Source organism: Carettochelys insculpta, chromosome 7 (genome assembly GCF_033958435.1).
Source record: "Carettochelys insculpta isolate YL-2023 chromosome 7, ASM3395843v1, whole genome shotgun sequence".
Taxonomy (NCBI): domain Eukaryota; kingdom Metazoa; phylum Chordata; order Testudines; family Carettochelyidae; genus Carettochelys; species Carettochelys insculpta.
This window is the reverse complement of record NC_134143.1, coordinates 72,433,729-72,452,550: the sequence shown is the minus strand read 5'-3', so window position 1 is coordinate 72,452,550 and position 18,822 is coordinate 72,433,729. Positions and strand designations below refer to the sequence as shown.

Sequence of the window (18,822 nt, the reverse complement as noted above, 5' to 3'; positions counted from 1 at the left end):
CGCTTGATGAAGCAATCTTGGAGTCTGCCACTATGATATGGCAGACCCCTGCGACTATTCCGCCTGTCCACAAGACAGCGGATAAGAAATACTTCGTGCCGGCGAAGGGCATGGAGTTCCTGTTCAGGCACCCACAACCAAATTCCTTGGTGGTGGAGTCGTCGCAACAAAGATCAAAGACATCTCAATTCAGGACAGGGGGAACAGACAAAGATGCCAAGAAGCTAGAGCTGTTCGGCAGAAAGGGCTACTCCTCCTCCACTCTACTGTTGCGAATGGCAAATTATGCAGCGCATTTAGCGAACCATAATTTCGACAACTACACTAGGTTAACCTCCCTCATGGACTCGCTTCCAGAGGACAAGAAACCAGTGCTCAAGGCCATCGTGCAAGAACGCTACGTGGCCTCGAGGACGGGAGTTCAGATCGCCCTGGATGTTGCGGACACAGCAGCACGTTCCACAGCTACGGCAGTGGTGATGCGACGGAAGTCCTGGCTCCAGACTTCGGGTATACCGAGGGATCTGCAGGCAAAGATAGTCGATCTTCCCTTCGACTCACAGAAGCTGTTTGCTGAATCAACTGACTCAGTCCTTCATTCCAGTAAAGATTCAAGAGCCACACTTAGGACCCTGGGGATTTACACCCCTCCATACAGAAAGAAAAAGTACTACCCTCAACAAAGACGGTACCAGTACCAGCAACAGCGTCCCCAGTACCACAGGGGTTACGAGCAAGGGCGACATCAACAGCACCAGCAGTACAGAACTCCCAGGCGACATTCACAACAGAGCCGTGCGTCCTCGGGGCAGGGCCAAAGGCCACAAGTTTGACACACAGATCCAGGGCTGCGCCATCACTACCATCGCACAAGGTCATCCGAAGCGGCTATTCCACCATCGCCTCCGACCATTCTACGACCAGTGGCAAAGGATCACCATGGACAAATGGGTGCTGGAGATCATAGCCACGGGGTACGCCATCCCCTTCCAGTCGCTCCCACCGCCACAACCTCCACCCAGGCCCCACCTCCAGGAGGCCTCCCATGTAGCGAGGCTCAAGCAGGAGGTAGACCATCTCATGCTCATGGGGGCAGTGGAAAGAGTGCCGGAGCAACTGCAAGGAAAAGGGTTCTACTCGAGGTACTTCCTCACGGAGAAAACGACAGGAGGCTGGAGGCCCATCTTAGATCTTCGAGGCCTCAACCGGTACCTGCGCAAGCAACGCTTTCGGATGATCACAATCGCCTCCATCCTTACGGCACTGGACGATGGAGATTGGTTCGCAGCCCTCGATTTACAAGACGCGTATTTTCACATAACTATCCATCCGGCTCACCGGTGATTCCTCCAGTTCATGGTAGGCAAAGAACATTTTCAATACAAGGTCCTACCATTTGGCCTCTCCTTGGCCCCCAGAGTCTTCACCAAGACCTTGGCAGTGGTGTCAGCCTACCTGCACAGACAGGGGGTATTTATATTCCCGTATCTGAAGGACTGCCTACTCAAAGGGGCCTCGAAGGAGGAGGTACTACGCATGATACGCATCACAGCAGGCACGTTCTCTTCGCTCGGCCTGGTTATCAATTTGGCAAAATCAAAGATAGACCCCACACAGGACATAGAGTTCATAGGGGCACGCATAAATTCTATTACAGCGAGAGTATATCTACCAGAGACTCGCTTTCGGGCCATCGGCTCCCTTGTGCAGGTCATCACCTTCAGCCCTACGGTGCCGGTCCTGACGTGCTTACAGCTGCTGGGCCACATGGCAGCGGCGACGTTCGTAGTACAGAACGCCAGGTTACACATGCGCAGCATGCAGCACTGGCTGGCGAGCGTATACAAACCGGCAGCACACACCGTTCACAGGGTGGTGTCGCCCACAACAGAGGTGCGCAAATCCCTGCAATGGTGGGTAAACCCCAAGAACTTGCTAACAGGGGTACCCTTCCACCAACCACAAATATCGGTTTATTCTTACTACAGATGCCTCCCTCATAGGGTGGGGAGCACACGTGGGCGAAGAGGTGACTCAAGGGCTGTGGTCCTCCACGGAGCAGTCACTGCACATAAATATACTGGAGCTCACAGCAGTGTTCAACGCCTGCAGACACTTTCGAGACCATATACAAGGCAAAGTCGTCGGGATCAGTACAGACAATACCTCCACCATGTTTTATATAAGCCAGCAAGGAGGAGCTCGGTCCTGTGCCTTATGTGCGGAAGCAGTCCGGTTATGGAACTGGTGCATCGCCAACAATATAATCTTGAAAGCCTCATACTTACCAGGCGCTCACAATGTGAAGGCAGACCAGCTGAGCAGGCGTTTTGCACTCACGCACAAGTGGCAGATCCGTCCCGATCTGCTACGACCGATTTTCCACGCATGGGGTTTTCCCCAGGTAGACCTGTTTGCCACTCAACACAACAAGAAGTGCCCACGATTCTGCTCCAGGGCAGGACTGGGATGGGGGTCCCTGGGGGACGCGTTCGCGATCTCGTGGAGGGGCCCCCTGCTTTACGCTTTTCCTCCCACAGTGCTGATCCACAAAGTCTTGCAGAAAGCCAGGAGGGAAGGAGCCCGAATGATCCTGGTAGTCCCAACGTGGGATCGACAGCAACGGTTCCCCCTACTCCTGCGCATGTCGGACCGTCCACCGATGCCTCTTCCGGTGGCGCCGGATCTGCTCACGCAAGCCCAGGGGTCCATAGTGCATCCGCACCCCCAAGGCCTGTGACTGGTTAATCCATGGCTCTGCTCCCTAGAGAGCACATGCACAGAGGAAGTGCAACAAGTCCTAGAAAGTAGCAGGAGGACTTCCACCAGGAAGACCTACAAGCAGAAATGGACTCGCTTCACGGCTTGGTGTTCTACCAAACAGCTGGCCCCCCTTTCGGTGCCTATACCTGTAATATTAGAGTATTTACTGGACCTCAAGAGAGGATGACTCTCACTGTCCTCGTTAAAGGTCCACCTTGCCGCCATTTCGGCGTTCAGACACAAGGAGGAAGGACACACGGTGTTCGCCCATCCCATGGTTACCAGGTTCCTCAAAGGGTTGGTAAACCTATACCCCCCTCAGAAACCGCTTCCACCTTCGTGGAACTTGGACCTGGTGCTTAACGCGCTAACGGGACCACCGTTCGAGCCCTTGGCCACGGTTTCCCTCTGCCTCCTTACGATAAAGATGACCTTTCTTCTCGCAATTACGTCAGCTCGCAGGGTGAGCGAGCTTGCGGTAGTTATGGCAACGCCACCCTGCACTGTTTTGTCCAAGGAGGCGGTAACCATACAGCTGCGTCCAGCCTTTGTTCCCAAGGTTTCTTCTGAGTTTCACATTAACGAACCTATTGTTTTACCCTCGTTTTATCCAAAGCCTCATAACTCTAACAAAGAGGTGCGCCTACACCTCCTGGACATGAGGAGGGTGCTAGCCTTCTATGTAGACAGGACCAAGTCCTTCCGGAAAACGGATAGACTCCTAGTCTCTCTCGCTCCCAAATCAAAAGGAGAAGGTCTCTCTTCGCAGAGAATCTCGAAGCACATCGTATCCTGCATAAAAATGTGCTACGAACTCAAAAAGACTCCTTTATTGGCCACTCCCAGGGCTCATTCCACTAGGGCGGTGGCGGCATCAACAGCCTTTTCCAAGGGCGTTGTGCTAAAAGACATTTGCACAGCGGCGACCTGGTCATCCTATGACACCTTCGCCAAACATTACACCCTTCACAGGGTATTCCAAGAGGATACCCGTCTCTCGACAGCGGTCCTCTCGGGGACAAGCTGCACATAATCCGATTACCCACCTCCTATCTTGGGTTACTGCTGGGTAGTCACCTATTGTGGAGCACCCACGGGGACACTCGAAGAAGAAAGACAGGTTACTCACCGTAGTAACGATGGTTCTTCGAGATGTGTCCCCATGGGTGCTCCACCACCCGCCCATCCTCCCCGCTTCAGATCTCTGTTAGTGTTTTGCAGGAGCATCTGAGGTGGTTGGTCAAGGAACTGGCGGGGACCGGATCACGCACGTGTGGCCAGGAGCGCGCAAGGGAGCGGCGCGCACCGGCGCATGCGTGGTCCGGCAGAAACTGCTTGGAAGATCTGATCTGTGGTGCTGGGCAAGCCCGACACCTATTGTGGAGCACCCACGGGGACACATCTCGAAGAACCACCGTTACTACGGTGAGTAACCTGTCTTTCCCAACGTTTCAGGGGCAGCAAAACATTTAGGGTCATTGTCAGTTTGAGGAAACGTCTGATATACAAGCACCAGTGTTGGGCGGCAGCTATAATTCAGGCGAGACAAGCGTTCAGGGATCAGATAAACAGGGTAACGCTGGCATAGAAGTCTTGGCGGGGGACTCGAGCAAGGGTGAGAAGTGGAACACATGCATCAATATTTACATGTTTGTGACAGCTCAAGGCACTGAGGAAGATGAATCAAATATGGAACATCCTGACCTTGACAGTGCGCATTGTAATGAATATATCTCATTTCCTTATCAGCAATTCCCTGAATCTGAAAGCATGGGGAGCGAGGGGTTCCCGGTACTTGCTTACTAGAAGATCAATAAGTTCCTTTCCTGTCTGTGGTTCCCACACTGGAAACAGCTACCCTGTTTCCCTGTAACAGTGACTCTCCTTAGGGGAAAACCGCTTCCAGAATGCCATGTGTCCTCCTCAGAGTCACTTTGGTGATAGCTAGCACCCTCAGTGTTAAGAGCTCTCCTCCGCATCAAACAGCCATATGGTCCCCCCCATGCTCTCTTTTCTTGCTGCCATCTGAGACTTCATGCTGCTGCTGCTTCTTTCCCAAATCACTGTCTTCATGGGAGAAGGTACAGTGAAATCTCTACTAGGCCACGTCTGTCCTGGGAGAATGGAAAACATGTTAACCAGTGTGTTGTAACCAGCACAGCGGTGAGCAAATATTACTTACGGCGTGGGGGAGTCATGTTGACTTAGTAAAACGTGTTCTCTTCCCCATATGGACGTGGCTTAAGGAATCCGCATGAGTAAGCAACTTCCTGCCCTAAGAGCATAGGTGGAGAGTTATATGGGCCCATGGTGCCCAGGCACCAGTAATATTCCTGGCCCCGCCGGCCCTGCTCCATCTCACTGGGTTTCTGCCATGCTCTCTGTGACCCCTCACTGCCTTTGCCCACAGGCCTCGCCTGCTGCCCCTGGGCCAATGGCCCAACAGCTCCCACCGCTGGCAGTGCAGAAGCTTTGTGCCAACACTTCTCTGCAGCCGCAGGAGAGGGGTTCCATGCACTGCTCCTAGGATGACTCAGCGCACATGAAGCTCTGGGCATCTGTAGCACACGCAACCAAACACGGGCTGCAACCACCTCCCACTTCAAGCAGGGCAAAGAGCCCTCAGGAAGACTCAGCCTCCAGCATTCAATACTCCATCTCGAGCCGAGTAGCTCGCACAGGGATCTGTATGTCTCCCCAGACTGCCAGCCCATATTTAGGGTGAGAGTGACTGCAGTCTGCTTCATTTGTGCCAAGCAGCGCAGGTTTCCAGCCAGAAGAGCTGCAAGAGCGTGCTGGGGGGCAGTGGAGGTAGAAGGAGAAGTGCAGTGTACAACCACCTTTCCTGCCCGCAACCCCACCAGGAGTCTGCAGCACCCAGAGCACATGGCATTGGCAGCTGGCTGCTTTGAGCGGTTGTACGGGGGGGCCCAGAAGGCAGGAAGCCTGCCCAAGGCTCCCGCTGGGCAAAGGGACAGTGGCGGCGTGCTGCATCAGTGGTTTGGCAAGCCACATCTGGCCCACAGGCCTCATTTTACCCAATCAGAGGTAAAGGGACTTGACCTGGGGCTCAGGATTTATGCACGGCTCTGCCACTGACTTAAAGTAGACCTTGGGCATGTCCCTTGATCTCTGAGCTTCCACTGCCCCTTGCCACGAGGCTTGTCTATGTAGACGTTGCTCTTTGGGGAGGGACTGCTTTTGGGTGGCTTCACGTAGTTTAGCATAGTGGGGGCCTGAGGACACCGAGTGAATGTAGTACAAGCAGCAACAAGCCACATCATCTTCAAATCTGTGTGGAAAGTTGTATGAAAGCGCTGTTAATAGGTTGAGGGACACTGATGCTGCTTGTAGCTAAAAGTAGACATAAAATCAGGAGTCCAGTTGTATTCCTGGTTCTGCCATTGTCTCCCAGAGGGATCCTGAGCAAATTACCGCTTCTCTGTGCCTCAGGTTCTCCACTTGTAAAATTGAGACAGCATTTCCGTCCTACACAGGGCTGTTGTAAGGATTAACCCATGAATGCTTGTTAAGCACTTTCTGACTCTGATGGTAAGAGCTATAGGAGAACAAGCTATTCATGACAGCCACATAACAAAACAGGCAGTGAGTGCATTTCCAGGTGCTTCTTATACTCTACTTCTGACTTCATTTCATTCACTAGATTTAAAAAGAGAAGAGCAGCTTCAGGCTGTGGGAAGAAACTGAAGCTGGAAAAAGCATAGTTAAGTCAGGTAAAGTCACCTTGGTAACTGCAGCAACACTCTCTCCCAGAACAAGAGCATAGAACCTAGCTACAAACAGCTTTAAAGAAACAAAGGAATTTAATCATCTAAAGAATTAATCTGACAACTGCCCACACTTACACCTCCCACAAGTCTTCAATTACTTGGAAATGTGCTTTAATCTCCTCCAACTCCCCTCCGGTTTCATAAAACGCTAGATGTGCAGTCTTCAAACTGGGGCATTTCCGTTGTACTGCTTACATTTGAACAGACTGCCTTTCCAACCACTGCAGCCCTGGTTTTTGCCGACTTGTTTTTTCTGGACACACAGAAATAAGAATTTATTTATGTGGGGTTGGATGAAGTATTAAATCTGGAACAGACAAAGTTTGCAACAGTGTATTTGGTAGTCACCAAAGTCCTATCGATAAAAATCATGCTAGCTATTGTTCCTGATTTATTTGGTGATGGGATGGAGAAGTGAAAGTTTACAGGTAAACAACAATCATAAAATTGGAACTGTTTGTGCTAGAAACCAAACTGTTTCAAAACTCTTTTCCAACTTGAACCGACAAGCTGTGCATGGCAGGGAAAGCTACGACATGAGCTTCTTATTAATAACGACCCAACAATTCTACCAGCTTCTCATGCGGACCATCGCCCTTGTGAAGGGCCAGAACAAAGGAATGTTAACGTCTCTTGCAGAGTTTTGTGTCCAGCGAACACTTGGTAATCTGAAAGTCAGATCTGATTCTTGGCCTTTCTGTAGCGCCTTCCATTTGAGCATCTCAAAGCACTTTACAAACCCTGCTCTGTTAATGATTGCATGTCACAGATGGGAAAACCAAGACAGAATTTAAATGAAACCCAGGGCTTTGTTTTCACAGCAAAAAAGGTGAGGGGTTTTGGTTTGTACTTTGAGTTGGCAACGTTGAGAGAAAATCCTAGCGGACATGAGGCCTGGGTAGTTTTTACTTCTGCTGTCTACATCAAGGTGAAAACTACTCATGTGACAAGTAGGTTTTTACACTGAGATAATTAAAGGCAGGTTTACACAAAAAACAGCTAGATCAGTGCAGCTGCTCCATTGTTAGAAATCCATATGGACTTCTTAGAGCGGAGGCCCAGTGTGTTGTAAACACATCGTGCCATTCATCTGACCCAGCTATGACAAAAAGCGGTTATGTCCTCAGTATAGCAGTCTTCTCTCCCAGCCCCCCCAATGTCTCTGCACCCATCTTGCTGCCTACCTGTGTTTGTATCTCTGTGCGTCATTGCGGCAGTTGTACTCACAACCTCAACAAAGCAGCAAGTGCCTTGGGATGTGCTCACCCAGCAGCATCAGCATCAACGTGAGGGGTTGAGGCACTCGTGGATGCCTCATGGTGCAAAGAGGGATTAGCCAGCTCTGCCACACATGCATTGTGGTGGGTGTGCATCTATATATCAGAAGGTGTGTGACAACCTGATCAGAGGAAAACAGGGATGGAGGCCAAACAGCTGTTGTGGCTACTGATCTGTATTAACTACATCATGTGTGGACACAACATGTCTAAAACAACCCACTTTGCAAAGTGTTTACAAAATGACAATGTAGACGGGGCCTGAACCTGGATTCGGCTACCTCAGCTTTATTCTTAACGTGAGCGGATGCCAGCTCAGCGCACAATCCAAAACCAGCCCACGTTTCAAAGAAACAGCAAGCCCGGTGGTGGTAGCTATTTTAGGGCAGCTTTTAGCTAAAGGGATTGTTAATTATTTGATGTTACTTAAAGGGTTAACAGCCCCATTGCTTCACACCTTCCCCTTTTTAACAGAACAGCTGGTTACTGATTAATGTTTAAATCTTCATTATTGAGGTTCTGAAAAAACCTGTTGTATTTCAGAGTTATACATTAGACAGTGTCATCTCTTGAGCACATAATGCCAAAGCAGCGCAGTATGACTTCCAAAGCTCAACCCTTCCCTTCTCAGTGTATCGGGGTTACATTGGAGTGTTGGGGACTGGCTGGGGGGGGAGGCTAATCAGAAATCAGACACTTTTCACAGACAAGTGAATTAAAAGCAAAACAAAACAAAAATGGTCTCCCAACCCAGCGAGCTTTACACACTTCTGGTTTGTGGCCAACTCTCTGGAATTCTGTTCTCTAACTGCTTATTATCCATTCTAAACTTAAATTCGCTAGTAGTATCCGCTCACAGCAATAACTAGCCAGAGTCGAAAGAGGTCTCTACCCAGACTCTTGTCTTTACTAATGGAATTAGTGACTGCCTCTGGATATGCCCACATGTACACAAGTTCTGAAATTGCACATGTGAGCTGATAAACTTCAGGTCTAAAATCTCTCATGTTTCTGATGGCCAACATCCTGTTGGAGGAATAGGTAATGAATAATTTGAAACTCTAGATGACAGGCAAACTTTCCCACAGCTTAATGTATATATAAGATCTGATAAGGAAGTTCAGGTAAACCTTCGGTTAAGGTCAATTGATCATTAATCAACCAGGCAATTCCTGAGTAATTAGACTGTAAAGTGTTTTCTTCACCAGTGTCTGACCCTCTCCACTGTTTTAAGTGCCCAGCTACACAGAGCTGTAAAATGCATTTGCTAAACCAGTTTAAGCTCACAAGTTAAGATGCTCACTAGACTGCAGTGAGGTGTGTCTTCACTTCAGAGTTAATCTGGTGACTGGCGCTCAGGTGCTTAGCCTAGCCTGGATATGAGTAGTGTGGTAAACCCGGTGGTAGACCCTTACCTGGAAGCTTCTGGAGCCTTCTAGAAGGACAGTATACTGGGTGGTGGGCCAGTGCATTTCTGTTCCTTGTCGAGGCCCAGACCTTCATTGGTGAGAGAGGCCCTGTGCTCCCCATCTGGTAGCGGGGGGGAAGGTTTTGGGGGGTGCACCAGAGGAGCAGGAGCACAGCAAAAAGGTACCACGGGGAAGTGGCCCAGGGTGAGGCTACTACTTTGGGGCAGGGGTAAAGGTCCTGCCAGTTGCCTCTTGTTCTCATAGGGACCCTGGGCCGGAGTCCAGGGTAGACGGTGGGTCTGGACTCCCCCCACCATTCCCCCGAGGGATCACTTTACTGGAGCAGGTGTGGGCCTGCAAGGGGACTGGTATTATTCTCCCTGTACTGGTCCTGCCTATGATGAGGATGGCTCGCTAAGTGGAGACCCCTGCCTTTGGAAGGGCCTGGGCAAAAGGGGGGCCTCCGTGAGTCTCTGAGGCAGCGCACACATCCGCCAGGAAGCGCAGGGACCCGCAGAGGCTGACAAGGGACTTTGTGACAGTAGTCACACTGCAAAGTTCCGGTGAGTTGCTGTGTCCTCCCTGGGGCTGCTGTCACTGGGGCTCCATGGTCTTTTGTACTGCAGTAAACGGGGGGACCGTCTCTGCCCTTCTAGGCACAAGGGGGCAGTGAGAGGGTTGGATTTTTGGAAGGGCATTGGAAGACTGTCAGCACTCTAGGTACTGTAGCTTGTTCCCTCACAGCAGAGTAGGAGGAGGTTACCAGCCCTTGTGAAAGCCTCACTTGGTTTTTAGCCTGTACCCCTAGGTGAGCCAGCTAGCCTTGGTTTAAAACTCCACCAGACTCAGGAGTCAGAGCAGTGCCTGTGGATGGAAGGGGAGTTATGGGTGGCATCCAGCTAAGAGCCCTGGTTAACTCTGCAGTAAAGGTACGCCCAAAATCAGACTCATGGGTGGACAAGCTGTTACATCCCAATTCTCGCTGTGTCTGAGACATGGCTCCATCTTGCAGCATAGAAAGGGTCAAGCCACATTTTAATTATGTTCTTGAACAGCACTGTGACTTGATAACATTATTTGTTTGGTCTCAGAGGGTGGGAGGGGAACGGGTTCCTATTACATAGACAAAAATCATTGGGTCAGGCACCATATTTTCCTGTGTCCTCAGCAAACACAAGGAATTATTCCACTCTTTGAACGTACAAAGTATTTAGTTTATGATCCAATATTTGGCGATATCTACCTGATTATATTGAGGACTCTGTCTTGTGAAGTTTGTAATTGGAGAACATAGCCTCTAAATTAAACAACATCACTGTGTGTAACGTACTACCCTTATAAAATGTAGTGTAAAGATTGCATTGTTTGAAAGCAGCTCTACTTCAAAGGGAAAACGGTCTACAAATATTGTGTGAATTTTGTGTAGCTTTTGTAGTTTGGATATTGTACTTAGCGCTAGCAGAAGTTAGTGTGTTTAAGAACTGGTTATGCAAGATATTAAGCCTTTGGTTGGTCTGCTAAAGAAAAAGGGTTGGGTTGATTGAGGTTATGTCTCTTTGCTGTGGATCCTAAAGCTAAGCTTACATAGCAGTGAGTCAGGCCAGCACAGAGCTTTCCATACAGCCACATTTCTTAAAGATCTTAAAAATGGGGTGTGGGGTGACTTGCTAGGCCTTGCAGGCAGGTATGGGGTGACTTGCTAAGCCTATGCAGCATTGTACCTTACAGAACAGTGCTTCTGGCTTCATGGTATCATTTTACTCCCATTCTCTCTCAAACTTTATTTCCAGAACTTTAAGGCTGCTGGATCAAGATGGAGCATTACATGATAGCATTTTTGGGCTACGCTTGTAAAATGGAGATGGGGTGGCTTGCAAATTAGTCATGTCCTATTAAGCTCTTGTTGCATCCTTCCGTTAGCTTTCACGTGACTGCTCTGAATAATCATTGGCTTTTTGTGCTGCCTTTTTGCGAGGCTGGCAGTGCTTGGAATGTGAGTCTCCAGTTCTGAAGAGGAGCACTTCTTTATTTTCTCTTAGAAGCCGTAAGGACAGTTTAGAGAGCGAGAGCTCAGCCGCTATCATTCCTCACGAGCTAATCCGCACAAGACAGCTTGAGAGCGTGCACCTGAAATTCAACCAGGAGTCTGGAGCACTGATCCCACTTTGCCTAAGGTGAGGCCAGCTGGTTTCTTTCTGATCTCTGATCAAATGGCTGCAATTCTGCCTTGTGGTCATCTTCCTGCATGTGATGCTGCATAGCTTTGAAAAGAGCAGAGCTGAGACATGTTGCCAAAAACATTAGAAATAGCTGAAACTGTCCACAGACCTAAAGAAGACCTCCATGTAGCTCAGAAGCTTCACTTTCACCGGTGGAAGTTGGTTCAATACAAGATAAATTACTAATAAAAGAGAAATTTCTCCTGTTGACCTCCCTTGCTCACGAGGAGTCAACTGCTGACCCCTGAGAGGTCCATTTCATGCTTCCCTACCAGGGGTGTGAAATCGAACCCCAGAAGATCGACCCTGAGCAGGTTGCTCTCCCAGGTAATGTAAACATTGTCTAAATTTGCAGCAAATTTATCTACAGGTTGCCACTCACTGGTCCAGCACCCTTAGGACCTAAGCGATCCCAAGCCAGGGAATCTGCCAAACCCAAAGAGCTCAGTGTCAGCATTGCTTTTGCTGCTGCCCGTAGGGCTACTCTCTGGCAGCAGCAGAGGGGCTGGCATTGATCCAGTGGGGACCAGGAGGGAGCCCTCAGGGTGAGAGGCAAGATGTCTGTGTAGCCCTGCGGCTGGGAAGCAGTGTTGCAGCCTGATGGGAGCACACCGAGCCCTGCAGTGGCCAGGTCTCACTCCTGGCCCCAGCCACAGGGCTGCGCTCCTGCTTTTGACAGAGATTGTATGAGAGGTCTGGTTTTTGAAGCTTCAGAGTGAGCTGAAGACCGCTTATACAGTTAACTACCAGTTTTGTTGACTACTTTAAAATTAAAACTACATTAATGAATGCAGAGACTTCCCTAGCGAGCCTCTAACCTTTCTTTCCCCTCAGGTGTGTTGGGTCAGGCTCATATCATGAGAGGTTACAATTTTAATTGTGCAACATCATAAAGTAAGGGCTTGTCTACACAGGCACAGAAAGCTAAATCCAAATGACAAAAGGTGTGAATTTGCAGTGGATTAGTTAAACCACTTTAAACACCCATCTGACCACCCTCATTCAGAATGAAGGCCACAGCAGTTTCATACCGTTTAACCTACTGTGACTTCATACCCGTAGTTAGTTCAGATTATTTGGCCTGCATGTCTCGTGCAGAAGAGCCCTGAATGATGAGGAGAGAGAGAGATGTGTGGCTACTGTACAGGGCTAGGAATAGGATCTGGTTTCTATCCCTGGTGGTTGAATCATGTCACAGGGAAGAAGTCCCTTAGCTTCCCCATGCTTTAATTAGTGCCGGCTCTAAAATGGGGATAATATATTCGCATCTCACTGAAACTGTGAACTTCAGTGATTTTACACTGACTGACTTGAGATTCCTCCCAGGAAAACACAATTACAAAAAAGTATTATTTGTGATAGCTGAACATGTAGCTCTTCTCCTAAACATTTTATTTAACTTGAGTTCAGTGGCGCAAACTAAACATAATAAGTTACTAGGTAATGGATTAATATATAACATAAGCTATCAGTCTGCAGGAGTTAGGGCCAGCTCATTATCCTAGTGAGAGAGTTTTGCATCACCAAAAAAGAGCTGAGAGTTCTGGACTCAGTCCCACTGGAGTTCTCTGAGTTAATGGGAGCAGTGGGACTTATATAGCAGTGGCCTGTGACAGTGGTTAGGGATGGGTGCTAATAAAAACCCATTCAGTCATCCTCATCCAGAAGCATTGTAATTTGGAAGCAGGGCCTTGGTATTGAGGGCACACATGCACTTCCAGAATTCCAGAAGGGACTCGTGACCTGTGGTCAAGGGACAAGCTGTGAGAGTCATTTGTATATTCACTGAGATTTAGTGGTTATAGGGCTATGATGTATTCCTTAGGAGCAATCACAGAAGCTCCATTGTATAATCCTGTGGTGGGTCTGTACTGACCTGCGTACGACCTCTCCATTTACGTGGGTGTATTCTGTTTTCCAGGGGCAGGCTGTTACATGGACGGCACTTTACATACAAAAGTATTACAGGGGATACAGCAATCACATTTGTATCGACAGGAGTAGAAGGAGCCTTTGCTACAGAGGAGCATCCTTATGCAGCACATGGGCCTTGGCTACAAGTAAGGGGCTTTTTAAATTTCTGCTTTCTCTTTATTTGTTTCTCCTTCTCAGCTCCTTCAGAAACAATCCCTTTGTAGAGGTTTATCTGGCCTAAAATCTTACAACAAAGCTCTGCATCCTACTGCAGCGCCTCTGATGATAAAACACCTGATCATCAGGTGGTGCACATCTCCAGAAATGATTACAAATGTAGAACCGTTCCTAGTTATGTGAATGGAATTTGAAATAACATACACTGGTCAGCAGTTTCCAATACCTTACGTGAATACAGCAATTTTCATCTCTCCGAGCCCCAGATCACTTTATAAATTCTATGTGTTTTGGTTCATTCCTCCTGCCACAGCCGTGCAGATCCTTTAGGGGTGTAACGTAACGAGGAATGCAGTTACCTAAACTCGTAGTGCACCTGGGCCATCAGGCTTAACAGCTTAATCTTTGGGAAAAATTATGGGCTCTTTAGTGACCAGAAGTGTTCAGGAGCTCTGTTCTCCAGTGTCCCCTAAGCAACACACTAGCTACAGCACCTCAGATCACCACACAATTTACTTAAGGCCACCAATGGTGGCACAGCCTCGCCATTTCGTTATCTTGTTTAAGGCCAAGCAAAAATACATTTAAAAACAAACAGCTCTGGGAGAATCTGTTCAGAAAAGCTGCATTTCTAAAGACTTAGCTGCCTGGTGCTCCCCTTCTGTTTATTGCGCACTGGCCCTCCAAAGGGCACTGTGTTTTGAATCCTCCTGTTCCAGTATCACAGTTAGCTGCCTGTGCCTTGTATTCAAGGCATGACAATGTGTATGTCCACAAATCAGCAGGAAACTACCCATGTAAATTTTCAGCTCCATGAAGGAACCAGTGCTCTGTAGAACCCCCGTGCGGTGTTCTCTGTGAAGCTGCTTGCTTTAATTTTGTAGGTTGGGTAGCCCAGCACTCTTGCAATGATTAACAGCGAATGGTCGGTTTAAGGGGTGGGTCATCCACTGCTCACCAACATATGACAAACAAGATCTTGTGACTGTGGTAACTCCAAACATAGCTGCATTTGTTTGCATTTACACCAGGTCTTCAAATGTAGCAATGTGGAGAGCGGCCAGGTAGCCTTTAAAGAGTGGAGAACAGCAACAGTTGTGCCTTCGTTCAGGCATATAACTAGTATTAGCCCTTATGGAGCTAACTAATTCCCAAATGTCTGTTACTGGGCCCTGAAGGTTCACTGGGGTTTCATGGGGTGGCTGGGAAGGAAGGAAACTCTCTGGCTGCTGGAGGTAGAGTGGGACTTCTTAGAGCAAGTCCCCAACTTGCCTGCTACACTGGGGAACTTTTTTGGGCTTCTGATGGCACCCGCTCCCCTTGCTGCTGGCCACTGCCCTGTCCTTTCAATGAGTGCCCGTAGAGTGAGGAGGTCAGAGCACAGATGGGCAGGGCCCAGCCGGGAATGCTAACATTGAGTAGAACCAGCGGGATGCCTGGGACTCTTTAAGATAGGACAGGTCATTTATGACTGAGGAGCAGCTGAGGTATTGTAAGCGAAGACACAAGGGCCTAAAGGCTATGTCTGCGCTAGCCCAGAAGGTCGAACTGGGGTTTGATGTCACACGTCTGGTAGGGAAACATGAAATCCACCTCTTGGGGGTCACAGTCGAGCTCTGTACTCCTGGCGAGATGCGAGGGGTAAGGGAGGTCGACAGGAGAAAGTCTCCCGTCAACCTTGCCTGGTGGGGACATCCAGGTAAGCCAGGCGCAGATAAGTTGATTCTAGCTACGCAGTCGCTGTAGCTATAATCCACCTATCTGTGGTCTACTTACTGCGCTTAGTGTAGACATGGCCAAAGACAAGCCCTTTGGCTTCGGCTTATGGGGCAAGACAAGTTGTGGTATACAAGAGACGTAGGCGTGGGTTCTCCTCCCGCTTTTGGAGAGCAGGGCCAGCACTGTCAGAGTGACACCTAGAGAGGAATCATCATTTTCGTTAACCCAAGGCCTTGGCCACTCACAGGCTGTGATGGGCTCTGGAGGGAGTCAGTTCCCTGTGGTGTGAAAGTTCGTTATGCTGTGGGGCTGCGTGGAGGAAGGGAAACGGCCTGTCTCTCCTAATATGGGCTATTTTGGATCGCTTGAGGAAGGAATGCTTTATGAGGGTCTGATGCAAGTCTGTGCAGTAGCCATGGGCTGTTACCATCTGTTGATGTGGAGTAGTGAAAACCCAGACCTGCAGGCTAAACACAACAGCTGTTGTTTACCGGTATGGGCCAGAATTCTCTGGTTGCATGCAGGGGTGACTAGTGAGGGGAGACCCGAGGGGGGCAAGCACTGACCTGGGGAAGGGCCAGGATAACCCTTTGCTCTACCCCCACCTCTCCCCCAGCCCAGGCATCCCCAGGGACTAGCTGGGGCCAGGGAGCCAGTACTTTCAACAGAGGTCCTCCTTGCCCCCCTGCACTCACTGACAGCGGTTGGGGAAGCCAAGCGAGTGCCGTGGCTAGAGGAGGCCAGGGCCGCTTTGCTCTGCTTCCCCTGCCGCTGCTGGTGAACATGGGGATGCTGGGTCCCTGCTGCAGGCACCAGGCCCCATTTCCTCCCCCTGTGCTAGTTCCCCCACTGGCTGCTCCCACTCATGACGTTTGGGATCTCATGACACCCCGTCTCCTTCTCCCTCTGTCCCCCCTTTGTCAGCTCTGGCTCTCTGTCAAAGGTGGGTAGGGTTGCCAACGCTCCTGGTTTCACCGGGAGTCTGCCAGAATTGAGCTTGATCTCACAGAGGCTGCTGCAGGTGATCCAGGAGATTTTGGGCCACTAATGGCCCAGTGGTGCTAAGGCAGGCTTCCTGCCTGCCCTGACTCCGCATCGCTCCTGGAAGCGGCTGGCACATCCCTGCGACCCCGAGGCAGAGAGGGTCTCTGCACCCTACACTAGCTGGGAACGTGTGCCCTCGGGATAAGCAGAGCTCTTCTAGAGGGTGCAATAATTGTTTTTCAACCTTTTTTATGAATAAAAATATTTTATATAAGTGTTTTTTTAATATATCCTTTTTGCACAGTCGTAAGTGCAATGGCAAATTTATTGCCTATAGAATCATAGAAGGCTAGAACTGGAAGGGACCTTGACGGGTCATTGAGTTCAGCCCCCTGCCCTCATGGCAGGATCAAGTACTGTCTAGATCATCCCTGACAGACATTTATCAAACCTGTTCTTAAATATCTCCAGAGATGGAGATTCCACAACCTCCCTTGGCAATTTATTCCACTGTTTGACCACCCTGACAGTTAGGATTCCTAAACCTCCCTTGCTGCAGTTTAAGCCCATAGCCTCTTGCTCTATCCTCAGAGGCCAAGAAGAACAAGTTTTCTCCCTCCTCCTTATGACACCCTTTTAGATACCTGAAAACTGCTATCATGTCCCCCCTTAATCTTCTTTTTTCCAAACTAAACAAGCCCAATTCTTCCTTCATAGGTCATGTTCTCCAGTCCTTTGATCATTCTTATTGCTCTTTTCTGCCTTCCTGAAATCCATTGTCTCTATTTTGCTGTTCTCCTTTCTACCCTTCCTTAAAATTGTGAACTCTATGATTTCATGATCCCTTTCATCCAAACTGCCTTCCACTTTCACATTCTCAATCAGTTCCTCCAGATTTGTTAAAATCAAATATAGGACAGCTTCCCCCTGGTAGGTTTTTCAACCTTCTGAAATAAAAAGTTGTCTCCAATGCAGTCCAAGAACTTACTGGATAGTCTGTGTGTCGCTGTGTTAGTTTCCCCAACATGTATCTGGATAGTTGAAGTCCCCCATCACCACCAAATCCTGGGCCCTGGATGATTTTGTTAGTTGTTTAAAAAAAGACTGATTCACCTCTTCCGTCTGGGTAGGTGCCCTGTAGTAGACTCCTAGCAGGACATCACCCTTGTTTTTCATCCCTTTTAGCTTAATCCAGAGGCTCTCAACACATCCATCCTACATCCATATCCAGCTCAGTCCAAGTGTGTACATTTTTAATATACAAGGCAACACCTCCTCCCTTTTTCCCCATCTATCCTTCCTGAGCAAGCTGTACCCCTCCATACCAACATTCCAATCATGTGTATTATCCCACCAAGTTTCTGTGATGTCAACAATGTCATAGTTGTATTTATTAGCACTTCCAGTTCTTCCTGCCTATTACCCATACTTCTTGCATTTGTATATAGGCGTCTAAGCTATTGATTTGATCTTGCCTCCCAGTCTTGCCCTGACCCTCCTTTTTCTCTGCCATTGTAGCCCATGCTCCCTCCCATTTCCGACCCATCTCCCAGGTCTCCATCTTCTCTACTTACCTGTGGGCTCTGCTCTCCTGTCCCCGTCAAACCTAGTTTAAAGCCCTCCGCACTAGGTTAGCCAGTCTGTGTCCAAATAGGTTCGTCCCGCTCCTCGAAAGGTGAACGCCATCTCTGCCTAGCCGTCCTTCCTGGAGTAGCATCCCACGGTCAAGGAAGCCAAAGCCTTCCTGGCAACACCATTTACGCAGCCAGGCATTCACCTCCAGGATGCACCTGTCTGTGCCTGGGCCCCTACCGCTGACAGAAAGGATTGAAGAGAATACCACCTGCGCCCCAAACTCCTTCACCCGCACTGCCGGAGCACTCTTGATCCTCTCAGTGTCACACCTCGCAGTATTGTTAGTGCCCACGTGGGTGAGCAGCATGGGGCAGTAATCAGAGGGCCGGATAATCCTCAACAGCACCTCTGTAACATCTCGGATACAGGCCTCCGGCAGGCAGCATATCTCCTGAGATGAAATGTCAGGGCAACAGCTGGGTGCCTCCGTCCCCCTCAGAAGAGAGTCCCCAACCACCACTACTCTACGTTTCCTCCTCGCAGTGGTGGCAGCTGACCTCCCAGCCTTGTGGGTACGAGGCTTCTCCTCTGCTGTACGGTGTGATTCCTTGTCTCCTGTATCAAGTACAGCCTAACTGTTTCCTAGTACCACAGTGGGAGGGTCGGGAGCTGGGGTGGGGCACTGCCTTTTGCCAGAAGTAGCCATCTGCCAGTGTCCACCCTGAGCCATCTCCTCCTCCACCAGTGGTCGGTCAGCAGTCCTGGGTACTGGGACAGCTACCTCAGCTGTCTCCACATCAGTATTGTCCAGGAATTGTTCATGGGTTTGGATACTCCTCAATCTAGCCACCTCCTCCTGTAGCTCTCCCACCTGCTGTCTGAGAGATTCCACTAGCAGGCACCTTTCACACTGGATGCTCCCCCCAGCCTGGATATCAGTAAGTGGGAACTGCAAGTCACAGTCCTTGCAAAACCACACCCGGGTCTGGGTAGA

The 18,822-nt window shown here is 49.4% G+C and overlaps 1 protein-coding gene across 2 annotated transcripts in view; it reads left to right on the top strand.

Annotated features, from left to right (window-relative positions):
* Nucleotides 1-18,822, top strand: part of SUFU (SUFU negative regulator of hedgehog signaling) — a 126,501-nt gene that overhangs the window by 87,247 nt on the left and 20,432 nt on the right. For both annotated transcript variants that reach the window (XM_074999257.1, XM_074999256.1), the window contains exons 9-10: nt 11,280-11,414; nt 13,381-13,519. In XM_074999257.1, coding sequence (XP_074855358.1) covers nt 11,280-11,414; nt 13,381-13,519 — 274 coding nt within the window. The remainder of the gene's footprint in view (nt 1-11,279; nt 11,415-13,380; nt 13,520-18,822) is intronic.